We start from the raw sequence: 24,099 nt of genomic DNA on the forward strand, positions 1-24,099 counted from the left end.
AGAGCAAGCTACTAAGAATAACTTACATGGTTCTGTTTATGTTACAAATGTTGATATTGAAGGTACAGTCATTTCACTGCTGCAGTAATTGTACATGAAACTTCCACTTACTACCTACAGCCTTTGCTACATGATTTTTATTGGGAAAAAAAAAAAGTTTCTCATTTCTAATTTTAGAAAAGGTTTCTAATTAAGATGTTTAAACCAGTTTTGGTATACTTGAAATATTTTTTACCATGTCCATACTTATGCAGTCAGCAATAGATTATCCTTGCCAACACTCTGCTTAATATAATCAAAGAAATCCAAAGAATTGTTTATATTTACAGTAAAACATAAAAGTGATTTTTTGCTTAGCTTACTGTATATTTTACTATGTAAGCATTACATCGTGTGATGAGCAATGACAAATATTATTGTCATCTATCAGATTTACCTTTCCCAGATTGACCTAAGCTAGTACAAGTTCTCATTTGTACTAACTGTAATTTTTAAGACACCCCAAAGTAACATTAATATATGTATATTCTTAGCATAAAAGAAAATCCCTCCCTAGGCTGGGTTTATAAGCTCTTTTGAGAAAGCTGTTAAAGCTCCATGTTAACAGAAAAAATTACAAGTTGTATTTTAAAGTATAAAATTATCTTAAACAGCCTCAGGGATGGTTGGCTGCTTAGTTTAACTTACCCTTAAAGTCACCATTTCCTGTGTGATATCGAGTTGGAATCACACACTGGGTGGATTTTCAGACTTCACAGTCTTCACTTATTATTTATTAATTTCAGAATAATGTAAAATTGGAAGGGACCTCTGGAAGCCACCCAACCTAAATCTACTTAAAGCAGGGCCAGTTTAGCTCAGCTTCCTCAGGCCCACGTCCAGGGAAGTTTTTAACATCTCCAAGGATGGTGATTCCACAGCCTCTCGGGGCAGCCTGTCTCACTGTTTAACCAGCCTCCTGGTGACTTCCATTTCCAATTTCTAATCACAGATTTTTTTTGTTACAGACTGTGCCCAGTACATCTTGTAGCACTTTGCACCCTGAAGAGGAGTTTAGTTCTGTTTTCTTTACACTTTTTTGTTAGGCTATTAAAGTCAGCAATAATATCCTTCCTTTGCCTTCTCCTCTTGAGGCTGAACAATATCCAGTTTTTTTCAGCCTTTGTACATTATGTGCTCCAGTCCCTGATCATCTTGGTAACCTCTTCTGGAGTCATTCTAGTACATCAATATTTTGTCTTGTTCTGGGAAGCCCCAAACTGGACACAGCACTCCAGCTGTGGTATGATAGAGGGAAAGAGTGACTTCCTGGGACTTGCTGGCTGTACTCTTGCTAATGCTGTGCAGGAGGTTCTTGGACTTCTTTGCTGCAGGGGCACACTGTTGTCTCCCGTTCAACTTGTTCACAAGGACCCCCAGGTTCTTTCCCAAAAAGCTGCTTTCCAGCTTGTTCATCCCCAGCCCATACTGCTGCAAGGAGGTTTTCCATACCACGTGCAGGACTTGGCATTTGGTTTTGTTGAACTTCATGGGGTTCCTCACAACCTTTTTATCATTTAGCAAGGCTCCCCTGAGCAGCAGCTTCACCCTTCAGCATGTCAACCACTCCCACCAGTTTCGTATTGCCTATAAACTTGCTAAGAATGCGCTCTATCCCACTGTCCGGGTCTAACAAAGACCATCTGCATTAACTTTTGGGGCAGATATCTTGTTCAATGACTGCTCTTTGGATTTTATACCTCAGATCAGATGATTATGGAAGCTTTTCGTTACAAAATTTTTGTGCTCTTCAATATATGGTCAGTTGTGGTTTTTAACACTTCCAGTATTCTAAGGCAGACTTGCCCATAAATGAAAATATAATGTCTTAAGAATTAATTCTTTTTTATTGACAGAAATGCCATTGAGCTACGCATCCATTAATAACCTATACAACTAAGATACATCATGAAATGTAGCTATGAAGCCATAGCTAACATATATTGAAAATTTGTTTCAACTCAAATTCTAAATAAAAGGGTCATATGAATGGATGGTCTACACTTAATCGTGTCATTAAAATGCTATCTTAACACCTGTCTTTTCAAAAAAACCCAGCAAACTTAAAGTTCATTTCTTGAAAAACAAAATTGCACCTGCTATTAATTACTGGTATAAATCTTAATTTGATACATATTTACTTGATTGCTCCCTTAAATCAGGTCATTACCTGTTTGGAAATTAATCTTTGTACCTCCAATTAATTTCATATAAGATCGCACCTGCAAAAAAGGACTTTTTTTTTTTTTAAAAAAAAAAAGCTTTTGGTCAAAGGTGCTTTAGAATGTTATTAATTAAACAATGTAGTTCTAACAATGGGATTTAAAATGTATCAATTATGTTAAATAGATGTATGATTTAAAAAAGAAGTAAAGAATTCATGCTTTGAAAATTATTTTTGTATTTTCTTTTAGGTAAAGGAGATTTAATCGGCGCAAACCTATCCATTAGGGATCAAGTTATTAAAACAAATGCAGATGTTAAAGCTCTAACATACTGTGACCTCCAATGCATTATCCTCAAAGGTCTCTTTGAAGTGCTCGACCTTTACCCAGAGTATGCTCACAAGTTTGTTGAAGACATACAGCATGACCTCACATACAACCTAAGAGAAGGCCATGAAAGTGATGTAAGTATCTTTAAAGGTCTCTGCAGTTATTGTTACCTTTAAGATGTTTCACATAGTTAAGTTAGTTCTCATAATTTTGCCACAGTAAAGAAATAATACTCAGATAACATTAAAAGGATCACTCATTCTATTTGTTTGATAATTCACTCATTACCTCTATGAATTGTTTATCAATTGATGAAATTATTATCAGTATGTTTGCTGCTGCTCGTTTTCCCATAGAAAACATCATCTGAGGTAACATTCTTCTTTAATATTTTGTCAAATTTTGCTTATGTTTAAAAATAATTCAGTTATGTAAAGCATGTGTCCAAACAAAAGTATTTAGCTATACTTTTTCTAGAATCTCGTGTGCCAGCCTACTGAACATTCATTTCGTAGATAATTGATTACCAATTTGTAGTTAAGAATGTCATCACACACATTCAAAATGAGAAACAGTTTTTTCTCATCACACTGCAAGTAATTTTTTTTTATTTAAATGAGCAATATAATGTGAAAAAAAAACCAACCACAAGAAATTCCAGATAAAGCAGTGCTGAAAGACTTCAGTATAGACTTAAAGTACTTTTACTGATACTGTATAGCAAACATATATGCAAATTTTAATAGTGAATTTTAGCTCTCTTTTTCTGACTAACCATATGAGTGTGTGAAGATAGTGATAGCCAAACTTTCAGGTTGGTATTTAACAGTTCAGGCATTTGTCTTTGTGTTGTGCTTCTCCTTACTCATGAGAGCACGTGACTGGGGACAAGGATACCATCAAGATGGGGGATGAATGTAACGCCAAGGAAGCATAAAGAGCAAAAAAGGTTGTTTGGGCAGATGCCACAGAGCTGCAGAGCTTAAAATCTCCATGCCCTGTGTGGCTGTTACCGTCCATGTAGCTTAGGCAGGCACTCGCTGTTAGAAAGTGTGAAGAAAAGCGTCAATGGATGCCCTGCATGCATGTCACTCCAGCACCATGTCTTCCTTGCTCTTGCCGACTCATACGTGTCTCTGTGCAGAAGCTCATGGTGAGTTCTGTCCTGCTGTAGTCACCCATTGAGAGTGCTGCTGGTCTGAGTGACCTCTAGGTTGATGAAACTGCTCTAACGCATGCAAGAACAGTGAGCCAAGGTCCTTTTTCAGCTAAAACACCCAATGAATGTGATACACAGGCTGATATTTCTACATAAGCTTTTCAATAGGTGCATTTTGGTACCAGCGTTTCCACAGCAATGCTCTGTAAATAATCGCAGTAGAAAGATGTAAATATATAAATGCAAACTTGTAGAGAGGAAAATAATCAGGGCATTTCATTTGTTTGTCTCTCGAAATATCCCTAAACTTCCTGCTGCTGAAGACAGCAGCTGAGAGAGTACACATCTCTTTTGATTTATATAACCAACACATTTTCCTTGGGGAGGAATGCTTAATCTGAAAAGGAGTATAACTGCATGAAAAGATAGAGGTTGAAGCTGATTGCATTGTCCCCACCAGTTTTGTTATGGACCTTGATGAACCCCCACAATGTACTGCTACATGCTTTTCTGAATAATGACAAATCTGGGGATCACCATCTCAGCTGCATACATATTCAGGTTTTGTAAAATCAGGGACAGCTCTTCCCAATTAGAGTTGGCTGAATGATATACAGACTCTCTGCTGTCCGCAGAGCCTACACCAGCCTTAAAGGTGCGTGCACAGACAGGAAAAGAACCTCTTTACGCTCACTGTGGAGGGTGAGTTTTAAAGGAATGCAGTACATATCCAAGAATTCTGCTTTAAAGAGGAAAATATTTGCAGCATTTGTGAATACACACTGTATTTTCATGGCATAGTCCATTATCTTAAAGGAAAAAATAAAGAGCCTGACACCGAATAGCATCCAGTGTTACGGGTAAATATGGAGAACCCAAGACAGATTATTGTAGTGTCACTTTCTCCTACATCCTTAGGTTAACTAAATCCTCCACTAGTATTTCTCTTGTAGCAGAACTAATGTAGGTCATGTGCATCTCATTTTTTAACCAACAATGTTACTTATCAATAAGGGTAAAGAACAGGAATAAGGTGGCCAAAAATTCTATCAGCACAAAAAGATTGCTCAGCAAATGAGGAAAGATACCTATGTCAGAAGCAAGTGTGCCTGGTCAACCACTTGCTCTGCTTCACCTGGAAAATACCATATCTTCATGACTATTATTTGCAGACAGAAATAGTCTGAAAGTTATCTGATGTTTACTTTCACAGAATGGTGTAAGAAGGTTTTCAAAAGCACAATTTGTGAGTATGAAAATATGATATTTTTTTTAATATAGCAGTATTTCTTGGGAATGTTTCTACAGTAGAGATTGGCAGCTGTGACACCGTATCTTGATTTTTCTGTCCCTTAGACAGGGAGATTTTACTTTTGTGTCTGTGCCTGCTTCAGCCTTATGGGAATTTTGGGTTTGGAGAGCTTTTCCATAGTTAAACAGTAGATTGATTAATTTGAATAAGTCAGTTTATCATTATCTTTTTCCTTGGATGTTTCAAATGACTGTAGATTTGTGACTGAATGTGAATTCATTGTTTCTGAAAATGTATCAGTGTCAGTATTTAGGGTCAGGCAAACTGCAGGGTGAAATACCATGAATTTCCCCGCTGTGACTTGCCAAGTGCCTTTCAGAACTGACTTAAAGTATTATTGTATTTTCAGTCACAGTTCACCAAAACTGTGTTAGGTTGTAGATTTCCTAACACCTTAAGCCAGCACTGAAAAGGTGAGGCTGCAGAAAGACGCAGTGCTGGTCATCCGTCTTCCCCTTCCTTGTGCTGTTTGAACAGTTCATTATATATAAAATTTAATAAGTGATTTGAACTTATTTAAAAGTGGGCCAAAAAGGGCCAGGAGTCATCGGGAGTTTCCTGATCCTGGAGTGTCGAAGTTGGATATTTAGCCCTAGATCATGTAATTACCCTACCCACACAGAAATCTCTAGGAAAACTTTACAATTTTGTTTTCTTGGTTCATTTGCAAATCTGAGAGCATATATGAAGATATGTTCCATCTTCATCAAAATCCAAGTAAGGTGTAATGGTAGAAAAGGCTCCAGGACTTCCATAGCCATGTCACTTTTCAGTAAAACAAGGAGGAGCTGTGACCACATTTGCCAGTAACAAGTAGAGCCTGTAGCTATCTGGTTACAGAAAGATTAGCAGTTTCATTCAAGCAATCTTGGGAGAAAAGCTCTGGAGATTTTAAGCACAGGAACTGGCAATCATGTAACTATTTCAGCCACTAATGAGTAACAGAGAAACAGAAAGACACAAAACCAGGGAGGTAAAGTTTCAATGGCCTCTCATGACAGCGCCGAAACTAGCAATCATTAAGTGATTTACAACTATAACCATTAATGTGTGTGCAAGCACACTGGCAGTGCTATTATGCCAACTTCCTACATATTCCCATCACAGCAAGATACAAATTAGGAAAAAAGTCTTTCTGTTGGTTGTATATATTCTGTCCCTGGATTGCTTTGCTGTATTCTGCTCAAGAAACTCATAACTGTTTTTGTAAATGTACTGAATTATTGGAGGACAGTTAGAAAAAGCTAATTTTTTTGGTAGCTGGAGTCGAGACATTAAAACAATTCAGCCATCAGGTGTTTCAACCAATTTTTCTCGGTCTGTGACAATGATGTCATAGTCATTAAATAGTTTGTTGATTTTGACACCTGCCCCACCCTACCTATATAATTTTGCACTATATATCACAGTTTGCACATAGAGCAGGCAGTAACAGAGTCAGATATCTGATTTGATAAAGCTAAGAACTCATAAGGATGTTCTTACAGCATATAATGTAATTATGTGAAAGAAACTGGAAATGATTTTTCTGTCCACCAGCCCTGGAAAACACGTGCTATTTTATCTCCTACTGCTTTCTAAATATATGTTCATAATGCTGAATTATCCTATGAGAAACTCAGAATAGGTAAATATTTGCACAATATCTTTGTGGGCTTGGTAACAGTTTATAGTTTCTGATTATTTCTTGTGTCTACAGTGTAGACATCATTATTAATTAAAAACAAAAAAAAACTAACAAAAAAAACCCCAACACAAAAAAACCGAAAAGACTAGTTGCAGCCAGACTGATACAAAGAACAAGAGGCCTCCTTGACACCTGTGCCATACCATAAGCTGTAATGAAGTCCCAAAGGAAGATAAAACCCATGCAGGCAACAATCTTTGATTCACTAGAGCTCTAACGATATGTGTAATTTTCGAAAAGAAAAGATATTAATGAAGATTCAAAAATCTAGACAAGACTTGTAATTAAAAGTATCTATTTTCCTTCTGTAGCCTTAAAAGTAGGATTCTGCCTCTTACAAGTCTTCTCCCTCCCCACAAAGGAGGAAAAGCTACTCTCTTTAAAATGAAAATACAGTCCATCCACAGTGTAAATGAAACATAATGACAAAGACTGCATAAGAAAAAAAGGTAGATTCTTCCTCCAATTGGAAATATTGAGTCTTACTGCATCTTAGCTAGGCTCCCTGATAACAAAATAAATAAATAGACAAATTTTAAAAGGCAACCAAGAAGCAATAAAAACAAGGATTTTTTTTTTTTTCCCCCCCAGAAAGGCATTGTCTGATAAAACAAGACTTAATTCTTGTCCTTTGGAGAGGGTGGTGTTTAGAATTCATTAAATTTTAATGGTTGAGTTGTGGGACTTTTTAATATGATAAAGCTCAGCTTGTTATTATCAATACCAAACAAATTACAAGGGATGCTCCTCATTTTCTACTGGGAAACTTGACAACAGGCCAAAACAATTGTTCTTAAAAGGTGAAAACAGCTCTAAGCTCTGGAGCATACAACAGAAGAAACAGTTTGGGAAGAAAAATGTCTACAAATTCTAATCTCAAATATGCTGAGTTTTCTGGTTCATTCCAGCTGAGCATTTAACAAGTATTTTAAGCACATATATGTAAATCCACCTTATTTCTTTTTAATTGATTTATTTCTAAACTTTTTATCTTTCTTAGTGCCAACTGGTGGTATTGCTCCTGTAGGCAGAAAAAGGGATACCAAAAAATATTTTGACTGCAAGCACAAAATGCAGCTGAAAGTCTGCCTAACCACCGTGTTTCAGTGTGTCTGTTTTTCAGCTAGTGGATTATGTATTTGACATACGTTCATTCTTGCCTCTTTAGCTATGTTTTTTTCTAGACATTCTAATATAATCTGCTGAATTGATGAATGCTGTTTTCCGATAGAGTAGTAACTCAGAAGGAATGCTATCTGTTACATATTTGATTCTCTATTATGAATCAGCAATGGAAATAGCATGACATTTCTGATTTTTTTAATGCACCTTTTTTGTCTGCATAATTGCAATTCTATAGACATTAAAGAAAAAATAAGCATGTTGTTTTTGAAAATAGTTGGTTTTAATTTTGGCAAGTGTTGTAAGAAAACCTGATAGGAACTTCAGTCACATAATTATTTATTGATGTGTTTAACTTTCAGAGCCACAAAAATTATATTTCTTGGGTATTACCAATGTGTTTATAATAAAACCCATGCATTGAAACAATTAATTTCCCAACTAACTCTTACTACATTGCTACACTTGGTCATAATGCCTCCACTCCAGCCTGATCATAGCTCAACCTGTACACTGCAGGACAATGACAGGTTGTAAAATATTTTTCATAATAAGTAATTTCCACAGAAGTTTTTCCAAATAATTCCAACCATCTTTTTAATAGAGAAGAGGATTTTGCCACATTACCCAGCAGCTGTTTAGAAAGAAATGGCTTACCTTAGAGAAGTTAAAAAGCCCTACTTTGACATTTAGGGTAGGGTTGGATAACTTGGAGGAAAACTTGTCATTTTTAAACAAACCTACATGCAATTAAGCACCCACCTCTGTTATTAGCTTGTCTGGCAAAAGATCATATACTGTTACTGCAGGTGTAACTCACTGGTGTTTATTGTCTGTGGCACAGCAGGTATAAACTGCAAAACAAGAGACCAATCAATGGCAAATTTTTGTTTCTATATAAGAATTATTACAATAGGTGGAACTTAGAAGTGAACAAATCACCTAGAGCCACAGAAGACTAATACTTTATCTGCATGATTATTCTTAAAAAAAAAAAAAAAAAAAAAAAAAGAAAAAATAAAACAAAAGAGAAAAACACCCCCGCCCTTAGATTCCTGTTTATTATCTTTCTCTTTAGTCCAGGTGCACTTGGTAGCAACACAGAACAAATTCCAGTTGTTCTGTTAGAGACCCCCAGTGACTGATGGCTGTGCATTCGGTGCCTTCTGCCTGTCAGGCACCGTATTTCCATTTTTTCAAACTTCTCATCTTCTCAGTAATTATAGCGTAGGAATGAAGGTGCTCCTCATACTATCAAAACCTAAAATAATTTTAAAACGGTGAATATATAATTAACTTCAAGGCATGTGTTCACTGGAGTAGGTCTCTTACCTGCCTCTGTGCAGAGACTACTCTCCGGTCAGTGCTGCTGTGAAATATTGCTCAGTGCTTTCACATTTTTACAGGATACTTGGATTTTTCACTCATGCTTCTGGGAGCATCTGGAATTTTTTTTTTTTCCTTCTTCCCCCTCTCTCTCCCCACTCTTCCATCTTCCTGAAATAAATTACGCTACCACCAACCAAGGCAGCACTCATACAGTGTCACTAACAGCTCAACTTCTGTATTTCTGTGGAACAAGTAACAGGTTTGTGCAGCTGTAGAAGCTCACGACCACTGGTAAGAAAACAGCAGCTTCTTCAGCTGTTTTGCACTTAATTTCTGATTTATAAAGAATGACAAGCAGTTTGGGAACAAGCTTTGTCATCTAGCTCTCTGCAAGCTATTGCACAGGTCTCCTGGCTGTATTCATGACAGGAAGAATGTTGTGGTCGATCTTTGGCTAAGCTGGATGCTAGTTTCAGACAGTCGATTCTGCTGCAATATCCTCGTGCCTGTGCGGTGTTACAGTTGGTCCTTCCTCCATTCCCTCGACCTGGCAATTACCTGCTTCACTCCGTATGGGAGCAGGTCTGACCGGGAGCTATGGTGCGAGCCAGGTTTCACTCCTTTTTGTTGTCTGCTAACTCGTAAAGCTTCTTTACTTGCAATCATTGGTGAGCATGATGTGTAGTGCCTCTGAGCCATCAGTTCACCCAGAACCCTTCAAGACAATCATTGCACTATCATGTTTCTAATATATCCTTCAATATGGTATGCTGCTAAGAAATAATGCAATAAGGAAATATGTAATTCAAAAAGGACAGACTGGCATGCCACCTTTTCTCTTGCAGGCTCGGCGGTCTTTTCACTTTCTTCTGTAGTATCTCTACCTGAAGAATATTTTTTGCTCGTACGCTCCTGTTTCACTTCTGTAGCCTTCAGTCATTCTAATGTTTTTGAAAATAACAACCCAGAGACACCCATACTGTATGGTTTTGTCTCTCTAATAGTTTATTCTTCCGATTTGTGGTCTTTTTCCAGTTAGAACATTCATCCCACTGCAACTTATTAATACAATTATGTAATCTTTTCTTTTTTCTTTCTTTTTTTTTTTTTTTTTATTTTCATTAATTCTTCTGGTTTTACAAGTCTTTTTCATTTTACACCTAAAACAGACAACTGGCTGTAAGGATGATTCCCATAAGATATAGAAGAGGCCAAAGGGGATGAGAAGAAAATAACCCATTTAGTTTTGTCTGGTAATATATTACATGTATGTGACCCATCCCAAAATTCCTGCCCCTGTGGTCACTCTTTTACTTTGGTGAATGGGTTAAGAGACAGGAATTATGATTATTAATTTTACATTATTCATAACAAGACTATTCAATGCACGTATGTACTTAGGATTTTCTGAACTGGACCTTAGCACTTTCTTGACAAATACAAAAGATTTTCATTATAAATAGGATTAAAATATTTAAATAAGTGACAAAATTTTACTTCTAGTTTTAGCTTTTGAGTCCTTTTGAACACTCTCCATTCTCAATCATTTCACTTCCTGGGATTATTACATTCTGCATCAGATTATAAAGCTTAACCAGAGGGTTACATGATGAAAAAAAAAACCAAAAACAAACAACAGGCTAGCAAAGCAGTTTATTGATGTTTTTAGACTGTGGTATGAGAAGGGTATAAAACTCTGTGTCAAACAGAATTTTAGCTGGGAGCTTTCAGAGAGTATTGCCTTGGAATCTAACCATATTTCTATTTTAATTACACAGGGATACTAGATGATAACTTTTTCCAATATGCTTCACTGTGCCTTAGGAAACATGATAATGTAATTTTTACAATATTAATTTTATATCTTACTCTCTACATTGGAAAAAATGGAAAATAAAATTAATCTTAATATATCTTAACTTTAAAATTACATGAATTTAGAGGATGGATTTTTTTTTCATAATTGCTTTTATTTTGCATTGATATAACAATGACCACGTAGTGGCCTTAAATTTAGAAGTATCCTTACAATAATGTATCCTTTTATTATTCTGTGCAAAGTAATACTAATTTATAAAGGAAATGATAATACTTACCATAATTTCTTCTATAAAAGCATTAGTTCTGAAAGCACAGGCTAGCTTGAGTTGTAATGAACATGTCCAGCTGGCTTATCTGGTAAAGTCCCTGTAACACTTGCAGAGTCATTATAACCTCAGGATACATACTGAAATGTGTGAAAAATAAATATGGTGTAATCTTTGAGCAAACAGTCTGTAATCAGTGCAACCTGTGTATCAAGTAAGTATTCTACATGGCTACAACCACGTGTTCTCATTTTTATTGTGCTGGTAACATTTTTAGTGCAGTGTTTGAATACTTAATTCAGTGTTTTAATACCATAGAACAGCAGAATAGCTGAGGTTGGAAGGGACCTCTGAAGATCATCTAGATCCACCCTCCTGCTCAAAGATATGAAAGCATATAAAAATGAAAAATAGAAATTATTTATGTAAAAATGCAGTCTAATATTTTACTGATGTAAAAACATAATATATATCAGCATATTTTTCTTTTTTAATCATCTATACCTTCACTCAGTAAAACCAGAGCTATGGAACCTACCTACATAAGTGTAACTAGAGTTCTGCTGAAAATGCAGTTCCTGCTTTGGTAAATAATAATACAATTATAATAACAAATATATGCATATAGTATATACATATATACTGTAAGTATAAGTGTGAGGGACAAGCTCCATTGATAATCACACAAAGTTCATTCCTTCAGCAAAACTGATAGTGGATTTCTTCAATAGTGGGTTTGGGTTTATATCATGGTACTTTAAAAAATGAAACAATTTTATTCACTTATTGATGGTCTATGTTGTCTTAGTTTCTAACCTATGCAGAATTTCTTAACTAACAAAGCTGCCAAGAGCTCCAAAAAACTATGCACTCAGCTTTTCTGTATTAGGTGTATATAGAAAACACAAACTGCATCTCAGGGGAAGGAAATTATGATGGCTTTCTTACTTAACAAGGTTATATACTTAGACTTCTGCTGACAGATTCACATGCCAGGACACAGCTTCTTGCCCCGAGGTCAAATCATGCAAATCCCCTTCACAGTTACTGTAGTTTGCTGTCTTCCCCAAAGTTTTAACTCTGAATATGTCTAGGGGCCAGATGAGTGCTCAATTTGCACTTTTTTTTTTTTTCCCTTCGGGGAAGAATTGGCTAGAGGTTAATCTACTGATTAAGTTGCCCCAAAAAAAGAAAAATATTCATTATCTAGAGGAAATGTTTGTGTAAGAAAATACCAAACCAACAGATTTTAAGATAGGAAACAGATTATGCCTGTACCTGCTGCCTTCTCTGTAAGGTTTATCCTGGAAGCCAGACAAAGCTGGAGTTTCTTAAAAATGCTCCACAGATATGTTGCTGTCCTCAGTAAGTCACTGCTCATTAACACTCATCCCACTGATTTGGCCTCTGAGTGCTAGTTAAAGCAGGTGAGCTTCATTGGGGATGCTTGGAAATAGGCAGTTGGCAGGTAACAAAATTAATTGGGAAAGTATTTTCAAGTTCCACTTCATTGTCTTCCTCTTTTCTTTTCAAGAGCTCCTCTGAAGTTAGATACACCTATTTACATAAAAAGATAAAGTTAACAACACAAACTTAAAAGCACCCCCTCCGCAGTATCTACAACCTCCAGCTGAGGAGTCTAATTGGATATCAATCCACAGGGTCAGTCCGGCAAATATTTGTGAGTCTGTGTGAAACCCTGGAGTTGCATGAAGTTAAGCATGTAAGTTTTATTGCTTTGAAAGTTGTTAGCATTCATTGTAATTTCTATTAATATTATGTTAAGCTTTACATGACTGCAATCAAACTGTAGGAATATTAGTTTTCTCCACTGTATCTTTTGTCTGCAGTAATCTGCAAGCTTTTCTAAAAATGCAGCCTGCCAGAGCAATGTAGTTGGTGCTAAGTCTATTGTCTACTTTAACGATTCCTCCTTTTGTCTGCTTTTGACATTATAGACAGTCTCTTCCTTAATTTTTTCTGAATTCTTATTGGCACAAGTTTGCTATGAAAGATGTATGTTTGGAGCAGTCTGAAACCCTATTTTCTTCTCCTGTTTTGGGAGAGGTAGAGGGAGGTAAGAATGTAGATGTAAAGATGACAAATTATACCAACCACATTTACCAGTTTTTAGATTTTTGATTTGGAGCAAGTGACAAAGAGGTTAGTTTTTGTTTCTGTGACACCTTTTTAACATGAAACGCATGTATTTCTGTATTGTTAATGAAATAATCAAGGTATAATTAAAAAATTTTGCTAATGAATGCAGTGAAATTAATATCCAGCTTTTAAAGAAATATATAAACCCTAAACTTTTAATACTAAATATAAAAGTTCATGAGAATTTTGAATCCAAGAAAGTATTCATTTGCAAAACTCTTATCCAAAGCTAACCACAACCTGCCAGTTATTGAACACTTGTCCTAACTTCACAGGCTTTAATAATTTATTCAGAAGATAGGAATAATGGAGGATAATGGCTCAACAGAAGATTGCAGAGCTCATGGCAATTCAGTTATTGGTCATCTAGGGTGAAATATTGGTGGCAGATCTGCTGTGCAGCTTTTGCTGCTCATTCAATATACTCTGCGTATGGTCAGAGAATGCTGACCTTGAAAAGCATCTGCAAAACATGTTTTCTTTATCTGTCCATTAAGCAAGGAAAAGGAATAAACCTAAGCAAACATAGGAACAAGCCAATGAACTATAGAAAGTTTAAAAAAAAAGGGGGGGGGGGGGGAAGGGGGAAGCAGGGAGAGGGTGGTAAATTGCTCAGTCAATGTAGATATAAAACATTCATATCTACCCCGAGAAGCTCTTTGTGAGTGATTGAGTCTTCTGTGGTTTAAAGGATTTGTGATATTTCATTGAAAAATTTCCTGATTATGGAAAACTGAGGTCTGAGCACATGCAAGGCATTAAGCTTTTCAGCAGTACAGTAATCCCTTGTTACATAGTTGTATTTTTCCATTACCATATAGTAAATTTGCAAAGAATAGAACATATGGCATGCATTCTCAGTTTTTTTTCCCCACTCTGTCAATGCTCCTAAATGGGTTTTTCCTATTTCTAAATGCTGACTGAGAACATTAATATTCTAGTTTGATTTCAAATCCTTTCCTGAAAGGATTTAACTTGATAGCCTTTTGACTCCTCAGATACAAAGAATTATTCATATATTTTAGGACCCGAGATTTACAAGCAAATCAGTGAAATTATGTTTCTATTTTTGTTCCTACTTCTCATGAAGGCAACAGGAATCTGGCCAGTAAAAGCTGATAACATTCTTTTGAGCCCAAAAATGTAAATTTACTTACCTGGACATTTAAAATATCAAACCTGAATTTAGCTGCATTGCTTTATTTCTTTTTTTAGGATTTTGTCATTGGAATTCATCTTGAATTATTGCACAGCAAATTATCTTATTTGGCCACAACTCCTGGTAGACATTCTTCTATCTCTTCACCCTAGAAAAAATCTTCAGATCACTGGCTTTCGACAACAAACCACCAGTGTTTTCAGATGGGGAAATGTTCTTTTTGTGCTTGTAATAAGCAATGATAAAGATTACTGAATTTTTAAGTTCCATATATTAACATACTAAACAACTACAAGATTGTAATTTGAGATTATGTACGTGGAAGAATTTGATATGAGTCTGCTTTTGGTACATGATCTATTATTGTCTCTTCTTCTGAAATTAAATTTAATAGCTGGTTTCACAAGACATAAAGAGATACCAGGGCTGAAATAAGAAATTGAATTAGGGTTTTTGACATTATTTCACATAATTCATGCTAACATCCATTTTTTTGTTTTTTTTTCCTAAGGCATAGCAGGGGAAACACCTGTGTTTTTCTTTCAGCAGCTCTTATCCTTTAAGGGTTTTATTTTTAAAAAAGACTAGCATGTGAGCTATTTTGCATCCTCTTTCTTTTTGCATAAGAAAAAAGCATTTTCTAGAAGGCTACACCAGTGTGTTGCCCTAAATAAAAGTTTTTAGCCGATCAGAAACTAGGTACTCTGGTACTACATTTTTACAGAGGTAAAGTTATGTGTGTGATAAGGTCTTTACATTTACTGCCCTTTGACTGGCTTTGTTCATGTTTTTGTTCATATTTTCTTTTTCCTTTGAGAATGGTACTTTTGCAGAAAGCAAAAGGGAGGTGCTGGAGGAGGTTTAAAAGCAAAACACTTGAGAATGCTCTCTGGTCACAGATTAGTTTCTTTCACCAACTTTCAGCTACTAAGCCATAAAGCCCAGGCCCTTGTATTGTGTGTGCAAGATACAGTGTTCAAAGTTAAAAGCAATAAATAAAGCTGCAGTGTATCAGTACAGAAACTATTGCAACACTTTATTGTGGGTTCTGTGCTATGGAAAAGATAATTTATAGGTCCAGAGTTCATCTAAAAATATCAGTTTATCCAGACTGAAATTGTCCCCAGTGGGTTAAAGGGGCTAGTTTGGGGAAATGGAAAAAGAAAGTATGATGAGTATTTTCTCCCATCACATGCTCCATGTTCATACCCAACCTTCTTTTCTGATATCCTTTCTCCGAGGGCAATCCTTCCCCTCCTTGCAAAAAGCAACCTGCTTTCAAAAATCCCTTTACCTTTCTCTTGGTAAGGTCATAAGGCCACAAAGTGTTGCCACTAACCCTGTTTCCTCTGCAGCCAGGTTCTCCCTGCTGCAGTGGCCGGCAAGGGTGACACTGTGAGCAGGAGTATCAATGGGCAGCAGATTGGTCCTGCAGCCAGGGGACGGTGCTACGGGTCAGGGTCACCGAGCTGAAAGACCCCCCTAGGGCTGTGGGAAATGCCACAGGACATCTAGGAGACACCTACATAATGATTTCTTTGTTTCTGTTTTCAAGATATATAATCAGGATTAACACATGCTCAGGAGGAAAACAAATTTAGGAAAAATGTTCGCCCACATTACAAATGACAAGTAACTTCTAAAGCCTTCAGCAGGCAAATTCATATTTTCTAAGATCTTTGTGAAGATGCTAATGTTTGGGATTGGCTTGGAGCTTTTAAGGCTGCTATTTAACATTCATATCGCACCTGTGCCTAGAAGCCAAGCAAACTGATACCCCAAAATTAATCTTCTTAAACATACGTGCAAAGTGGTCCATTAGTACTTCCTAGATATGACTTTAATATTTTAGTACATCTCCAATTTCCTGTTCTCGTGAGTCTTGAAGGAGATGGTATTTCTTCAATTGGCATAGATGACAGTGCAAGATGGGAGATTTCAGTATCTGGGATCTCATCCTCTGCTAGTATTATCTAGTACTTTAACTCAGGAAGAAAACAGCTGTTTTTTTATTTAAATAGCTTAATTATTGCAGTTGTTCTGTTTGGCAGTTATTAAAGTTATTGCTAAACTTATTGATACACCTGCTACTGGCTTGGCTATTGTGCAGTAGGATTTCTGCTTACACAGACTTAATTATCATATATTTGTATATTATACCGCTACTAGTACCCTCACTTTTATCAGCAACTACAAAAAAGTTTTCAGGTTAACCCAAAAGATTTATGAAGAAGAAAGAAAAAAAAAAAAAAAGCAACCAAAACCCCACAATTATTTTTTTCCAAATCTATGCCTAAATTTTTTGTATTTAGGAGTTCTGAAGACTTTTATAAAACAAATGGGGAAATCACAGTGACTTCCAGAAAGACTTAACTTCTACCTGAGTCTAGAGAAAAATAGTTGTGCTACATGTTTAAACTTGATGGCTGTTATGTACTTTTTATCTTGACATGTGTGTTTAGGAAAGCTGAAAATCACTTCTGAAAATTCTATCTGGCAGACTAAAATTTTCCTATAAATACAGCATATGGGCTGTCAGAGACTTGCCTGTGGTCAAAGTGTGGACATTCAAATAAACAGCAGAATTTTCATAACAGATATTCAGCGTTTGATAGACTTTATTACAGGTAGTTACACATTAAACTTGCATGATTTTTTTCTTCTTTTTTGTTTTACTTTGTTTAATCCAAAAAGGAAAAATATCACCTTGAATAGATGTTAGGCATGTATCTCCCTCAGAAAGAAGCCCACTTGCATTTCATCACTGCCTTTGAAAATTCCCCAGAGATGCTACAGTTAGTTAGATCATCTGTATGTAAGAGTTTGGCTGGCACAGGAGGTAAAGCTACAGAGAGGCAGGACCAAAGCAGAGCAGTGTTCCTGCACGGGACTCCCTCAAACCAGCACGGAAACCCACCAGGTGTACATTCACCCATCTACATTCGTTCACAGGTTTGGAGCTGTGACCCAGATTTTTATTAAAATTTTATTTTTGCAGGAACTATATTTTTAATAGCAATAAAACATATTTTTTTTCCTTCGCAGCATCTGTTTCCAAGGAGCGTCTTTAGTTCAGTGCTATGTCACCATTTAATTAAATACAGCTATTTTATCATCTTGTATCAATATAAATGCTTTCGTTTATATATTTGTATGCTTTTGGAAGCCAATATTGTGCAGGTGTACATATTTGCTACTTTTTAATTCTGTTTTGTTTTTTCAGGTAATATCAAAACTATCAAACAAGTCTACGCTATCTCAGGTATGTTAGCCACATTTTAAATATGCCAAGCTTGACTTTGAAGCATGTACATAGTTATGGCCAGAGCGAAGCTGGAAAAACTCCAACTGAATTCTGTGGTTTCAGAATAGCTTTTAAATAGCATCCTGCAGACAGTTCTGCCCCTGTCCGTTTTATGAGTAACAGCTTATAATCTTCTCTTCCAGGTGCTGGATTTGGAATATCCTACTATAGCACCTGCATTTTAAATACACGTTTACCCAAGCCAAAGTTTTGAATACGGGTAACACTTGTTCCCTTTATAGGCTGTATTGGTGCCAGATCCTGTACAATTTGATCATCATGACAGCCTTCAGATGGCTATTATGTTTGACAACAAAGATATTATATTTTATATAGACAGGTTTTTTGACACTGTTTTAAATTCTTACCTTTTCAGGTAATCTCAGATGGAAAGGACCTAATTCACTAAACCTGTCAACTTATACTAAGAGAAAAGCATTCACTCAGCGGGTGTGCTGTAGCACACAGCAAAATTAAACCTATGCTGCAAAACATTGAGACAGATACTAATAGGGGCTTAGAACATTTGGATATATTCCCCAAACCTCTATTTCCACCCAGCCAATCTTACTTGGCCTGAATGTGGGAAATTTGACTAATACAAGCTCATCTGAGGTATTTCTATCTAAAGTTAGCAGTGCCTTAATCAAGCTTGATTAAGAGTAGACTGAAAAAAGATAAATAGCACCCTTTTCTGAAACCATGAAGTTGCATTTGGCTGTATTCTTCATCGAGATGTGTGGAGTTTGTTAATTTGACCAGGAACCTGATTCTGCCTTAGTCCATTCACTTACTACCAATAAATACAGTAAGTTGTGCTATGGAAATAAATTGAACTATTTTTGAATTATGGCCTGATCCTGACATGACTTCCATGTTGGCATATCTTGGCACTCATGGCCAGTGTATTTTGTTACCATGAAACAATAACAAAAAATAAATTGCTCTCTTACACTGTGCTTTAATTAGTACATAAAGTACAGAGCCTGGTCTGTGCTGCCTCTGAATTCCCTTGGTTCCAACACCAATCATTCAAATTGCTTTTTTTTAAAAAAAATGCTTTGCTTCTCAATGACTCAATTCTGATGTTGACACTGTCACACCACTGATGCATTAACAGGGCTTTGTATAAAACGAAAAATCTGCCTACTATCCCAGCAGTGGTTTCAGTTACAACTAGGAAGGATATAGATAATGTTTGGGCTTGAGGTGAACTGGTGTAAGTGCTATTTATACTTTAGAAATGGTTCCATATGAAAATGTAGAATTATATGAATTACCAGCCTCAGTTCTTTCCCATGGTCTACCAGGAGTCTGGCAATGTAACATTCAAAAGAAATAATGCCTCGGTAAAGCAAGATTAATCTACTCAAGCATACGCATGGCACAGGCTTGTACAGAGCTAGTCCTGTAATCTTTCTTGATAACAAAACGTATTGCAGTGGGTTTACTGGCCATATCAGTAGTGACCTTTTCTGATTTGTTTGTATTTTTCTCATGTATGCACATACAGCCATAGTTGAGGAGGGAAGCTATGGAGGAGTTCCAAAAGACCTATCTCTAATGAGAAATGAAAGCTGTGCTAGATCTGTGTTTGTTTCAGGATGACTACCAGAAGAAATTGTGTTTCTGAAACATCATGCTCTGAATTTTGTGCTAGTGTGTATTGTCTGTCATTTTAGACAGAGCTGAAGGGAAATGGAAATATAAAGAAGAGACTCCCTTCAATTGTGGAAGATGAAGATGAAGAAGAAGAGGGAGAAGAAGAGAATGGCATCCTTTCACCAATCCATACAAGAAACACAAATTGCTCTCAGCAGAAGAATGCTGGAAGCAATAAAACCCACCTAGGGAGAAACTTGAAGCAGTTGGCCTCAGGAACGGTGCCCTTTCATTCACCCATCCGTGCTTGCAGTTCAAACCCCTCAAGAATCAAACATGAAACAGAGATCCATTACTCCAGAAGGAAGGAGAAGAACCTTATGTTACACTTTTCAGCACTGACCACCGGTGGTCCACCTGACCTGAGCCCAAGGTAAGAGTTATGAATGGTTATTTTCTTCTCTATCATTTAACTCTTATTTAGAATACCATGATTGCAACACTGTAAAACATTTCTTTTTCTTTAATACTTGATACTTTTCTTCATCCCACAAAGAAGTTGTTCTCTTATTGTAGGAACGATTACACGCTATGCAGAATGTTATGACTTTAGGACTTTATTGCAAAATAAAGTGTTTCTAGCAGTAAAAAGGGAAAGTACTGAGCAATTATGAAAATTACTATTTGAAAAGTCTGGTGTTATGGTAACATTTTGTCCACCTATAATAATATGCATTCCCACAACAGCACTGTGAAGTATTCTGAATCCATCAGACAGGAGTTTAGAAAACAAGTAGATGATAATACAGCATAGCTGTACAAATACAAAAATTACTGGAGTAGGGCACTATAATGTAAAACTATTGCCTAGCAATTTTAGAAAACACTTAGGTTCTTTACAGTAGAGAAAGGAAACCCTATAATGCGAGTTATGTGGAGAGTAAATATGGAGTTGAGAAAATCTGGTTTGCTGTGGCATTTGGCATAAACAAAAGTCATATAATAGTCTATTGTGGCATTATTAGTGTATAATTTAAAATATATTATTTTTAATTTGTATTTTACTTGTAAGATGATTTATGTATCTTATTTCTAAATTAATGCAATGTAATAATTAACTATTACCCAAGAGTTTTGGGATCAGTTCTTTACAGAAATCATAGCTGGGTTTTTTTCACATAGGAGGAGCTACAGCAGTTGATCTTCCAGTTCAAGTTTTAGTTTATATAATTTGAAGTGTTTCACATGTTCAAGAACTTCCTTCATTCACTAGAGGCAGGATGGTAGCTTCAGCAGCTTGCCATTGCAAACATGAAATAGCCATAGCTTGACCAATATTTGTTTAGCTCTTTCGGGATATCTGTCCCTAAGGACGCAATCACAAAAAGGACATTGAAGGCTATATAGGAGTCTTTCCTCCACATCATTTATTTGATCAGTACATTTACATTTCAAACAGGAACATGATACAAACGGATTTTAGTTCTGTCAATACAGGTGAAGATGTGTGGAAAAACCAGCTTCTACAGTAGCAAAATTGAAGTACATAGTGGGTATTTTCTCATTTCTTTCATAGATCTTATATGAATTAGGTTCAGGTCAGCTATGAGTAAAGGTCATTATCATTTGCATAATAAGTAGTAATTCAGGGAGAAGCTGCCTTTCATATTTTCTGCTGAAATGTAATCTTGCTCATTACTGTTCTGAACACATTCAGCCAGGCATTGGCACCCAAGGCTGCAAGAGCAAATGTGCGACAAGTATTGTTACGTGCATTATTATTTCCTATTTTCATTCATAATTTTATAGCTGTACAAGAAACCTGTCAATAGGATGGAAAATTGGCCCAAGATACGTGTGTTTCAGACTTTGTTTTCCAGCCAAAATGCTTTCATATTATTTCCAGAATGAGTTTATATTATTAGAACATTTAAACTGACAAGTTAAAACCCCTTTATAAAGAGCCTTAAATGTTTGTTAGTAAGTATTACAGGGAAAATAAGACCTTAATTAAGATCCTCGGTTTTGTTTGCTGTTGGACAGCAGTGTAAAGGAATGGAAAGACTGGCTTAAATGTCCAGCCAGTGCAGTTGTGAGGTGTATAGCCACAGTTTGTTGAGACTATGCTTCGTCTGCTTAAGAAACTTGTTCTGTTGTGGATGTTCCCCACACAAAGCCAACCAGAACTCTTCACTGGTTCTTCAGGTTCTTTCCTTGTACACCACAGTGAAGGCAATAAAGCTCAGAGACTGGTACTTAAATATGTTTTGGCGCTACGAATAGAAGCTAGCAACCTAGCTTCTAGGATACAGTCAGAGTCTTCCCAATCACTTTTTGGGTACTGCCTCTGAAGTAAAAGAGCATCAAAAGGAAGAAAATGTAAGCGATAATAATGACAGTGTTGGGAGGAGACATTTATGCATTCAAATCTCCTCAGACCCACGTGCACAAGTGCACTTTAGCCCTAATTGGCTGGATAGAACACATTACGTGTTAATCTTTTCTGACTTTTTGGCTTCTAGGAGTAGAAGTGTCTCTCCAGGATAAGATTCAGGGCTGTACAATAGGTAATTCAGGAAGGGGTGAGACTTACCAATTACTTTTTTTCCCTCATTTTTTCAGCTCACTAGATTATGTCGCTCCACAGCTGGTTCCTTGTATATGAATAAGTATCTTCCCATTACATATTTCCCACATAGAAGCCTGCCTTTTGGCTCTCCAAAACTAGATATTTTTGCTAATAGGGGTTCTTTATAGTTTGAGTCTTTAAAAACTTTAAAGAATATAGCATCTATAAATTCCAAGTCACATCTGACTAGGTATTCCCCTGTGTGCTTTAAAGGCAGTTAAAATGTTAGCGTTTTATGTAATTAGAAATCTCTACAAAATGGGATGTTGGTGTTTAAAATTTGCCTTTTGCAGCAGTGAGGCCTGATGACATTAAATAGGTTTTATAGCAAATTTCAAACAAAGTAATCGTTCAGGTTTTCAGCTGCAGATAACAGCATAGGCCACAGCAGCTAGCAGCTCTAGCACCACATTTGAGTCTCATCTCCCCCCCGGAGGGTGGTTGAGACTAGAGTGAAGTCTAGTAATATCCAGCTGGCACCATGAATACTCAGACATGACATAGAGCCCTAAACCCACATGAAGAGCCAATAATGACAAAAATGTATGGTATGTGCACAGACCTTTAAGTTACATGGGTCTTTCAAGCCCAATACATCACAGATATGTGTTGTCTGTTCTTCCTTTCTCCAAACTTTTCCAGTCAAGAGGTTTGCTTGACAAAATCCTTATTAGACGGAAAGTCTAATTTCCATCATCACAAAGTTATCACCATTGACTGAGAGGCCAAAAACTGGTTGCTTTAGCCCTTCCAGTCTAGTATTTACCTCATCTGCCTACTCTTAAGACAAATTCTGAATCTTGTGCCTGGACAAAACAAGAAATTGACACTATCATGTCTATCAACTGGCTGCTTTTGCCATTGACTTTAAAACACTTCTCTTTATACCACAATGTGTTATAAATGAGAACAAAATTATTCATAATTATATATATTTTAGGAAGGTGCATTGATTCCTCCATCTGATACCAGTTTTTATATTCTTTGTACACAGCACTTGATTATTGTATAAAATGCTGCTTTTTTTTTTTCTTTTGATTTCGTGACACTGCAAATTGGAGGTCAACTGCAATGCACGAGTAAAAATAATGGACAAAGATGCCTTTTCTAGTATTTAGGTCCAATACCAACACTAACACAACTGGGACATTGCAGGCTCATCTACACATCTTCCTATACTCAATTTGCAAACAAGATTGCCCTGTCTGAGCTAGTCAGTTTGAACTGGATTCCAGAATAGCTATTTGCATGGCAACGACACATTTGACTGTGGTTTACAGAGATGCTTTCATAAATATATTATGTTCAGGCTTAGGCTCTGCCTAGGTAAGCCTAATACAAAAGCCTGACTGTTAGGTGCAGGAAGATTTAAACTTCACAGCATAGTGAAGCATCTTTACTTTGCATGTGAATGACAACAGATTACTTTAGATAGGAAAAGCAAACAGTGTTCAGTTCAGGTGTTGTTAGGAGCCAGAATATACTGCAGAAGCCATGAACATTTTTAAACTTAGTTAATTATGTTTGACCTCACATTCCTTCATCTAACAGTAAGTTTTATTTTTAGTGACTCGCAAGAAGTTACACCACTATGATAGCTTTTACTTTTTTCTAAACTTATTGTGCAAAATCTACCATTGACTAAAAATGTGCCCTTTAGGAGTCATTTTGACAACATAATTATGAACGTGATATTTATGAAGCTGTTATGAAACTGCTCCATCACTGCGATTTTTCTCAACAGAATTGTTGATGGGATTGAAGATGGAAACCATAATGAGGAAGGCCAAACTTTTGACTTCAGCTCTGATCAACTCAGGCAGGAATCCAGGTTATCTCCTACAATTGGAGGTGAGTTTTGCGTGGGAAAAATCACTCTTTAGAGAAAACAATTTTCATAACTGCTTTTTGCTCCCTTTTGTTTCTTCAGGTCTCAAAGTGGCATAAATAGATTCAACATATATCCATGCTTTCAGTGTCATTTCATAAATAGATTTAACATATATCCATGCTTT

At 36.4% G+C, this 24,099-nt stretch overlaps 1 protein-coding gene across 3 annotated transcripts in view; it reads left to right on the forward strand.

Moving 5' to 3' along the window:
• The window catches only part of KCNH8 (potassium voltage-gated channel subfamily H member 8), a 195,821-nt gene that overhangs the window by 157,162 nt on the left and 14,560 nt on the right, over positions 1–24,099 (forward strand). For all 3 annotated transcript variants that reach the window (XM_056338272.1, XM_056338273.1, XM_056338274.1), the window contains 4 exons: positions 2,454–2,668; positions 17,773–17,811; positions 19,536–19,888; positions 23,829–23,935. In XM_056338272.1, coding sequence (XP_056194247.1) covers positions 2,454–2,668; positions 17,773–17,811; positions 19,536–19,888; positions 23,829–23,935 — 714 coding nt within the window. The remainder of the gene's footprint in view (positions 1–2,453; positions 2,669–17,772; positions 17,812–19,535; positions 19,889–23,828; positions 23,936–24,099) is intronic.

The sequence above is a fragment of the Falco biarmicus genome, chromosome 4 (assembly GCF_023638135.1).
Source record: "Falco biarmicus isolate bFalBia1 chromosome 4, bFalBia1.pri, whole genome shotgun sequence".
NCBI lineage: Eukaryota > Metazoa > Chordata > Aves > Falconiformes > Falconidae > Falco > Falco biarmicus.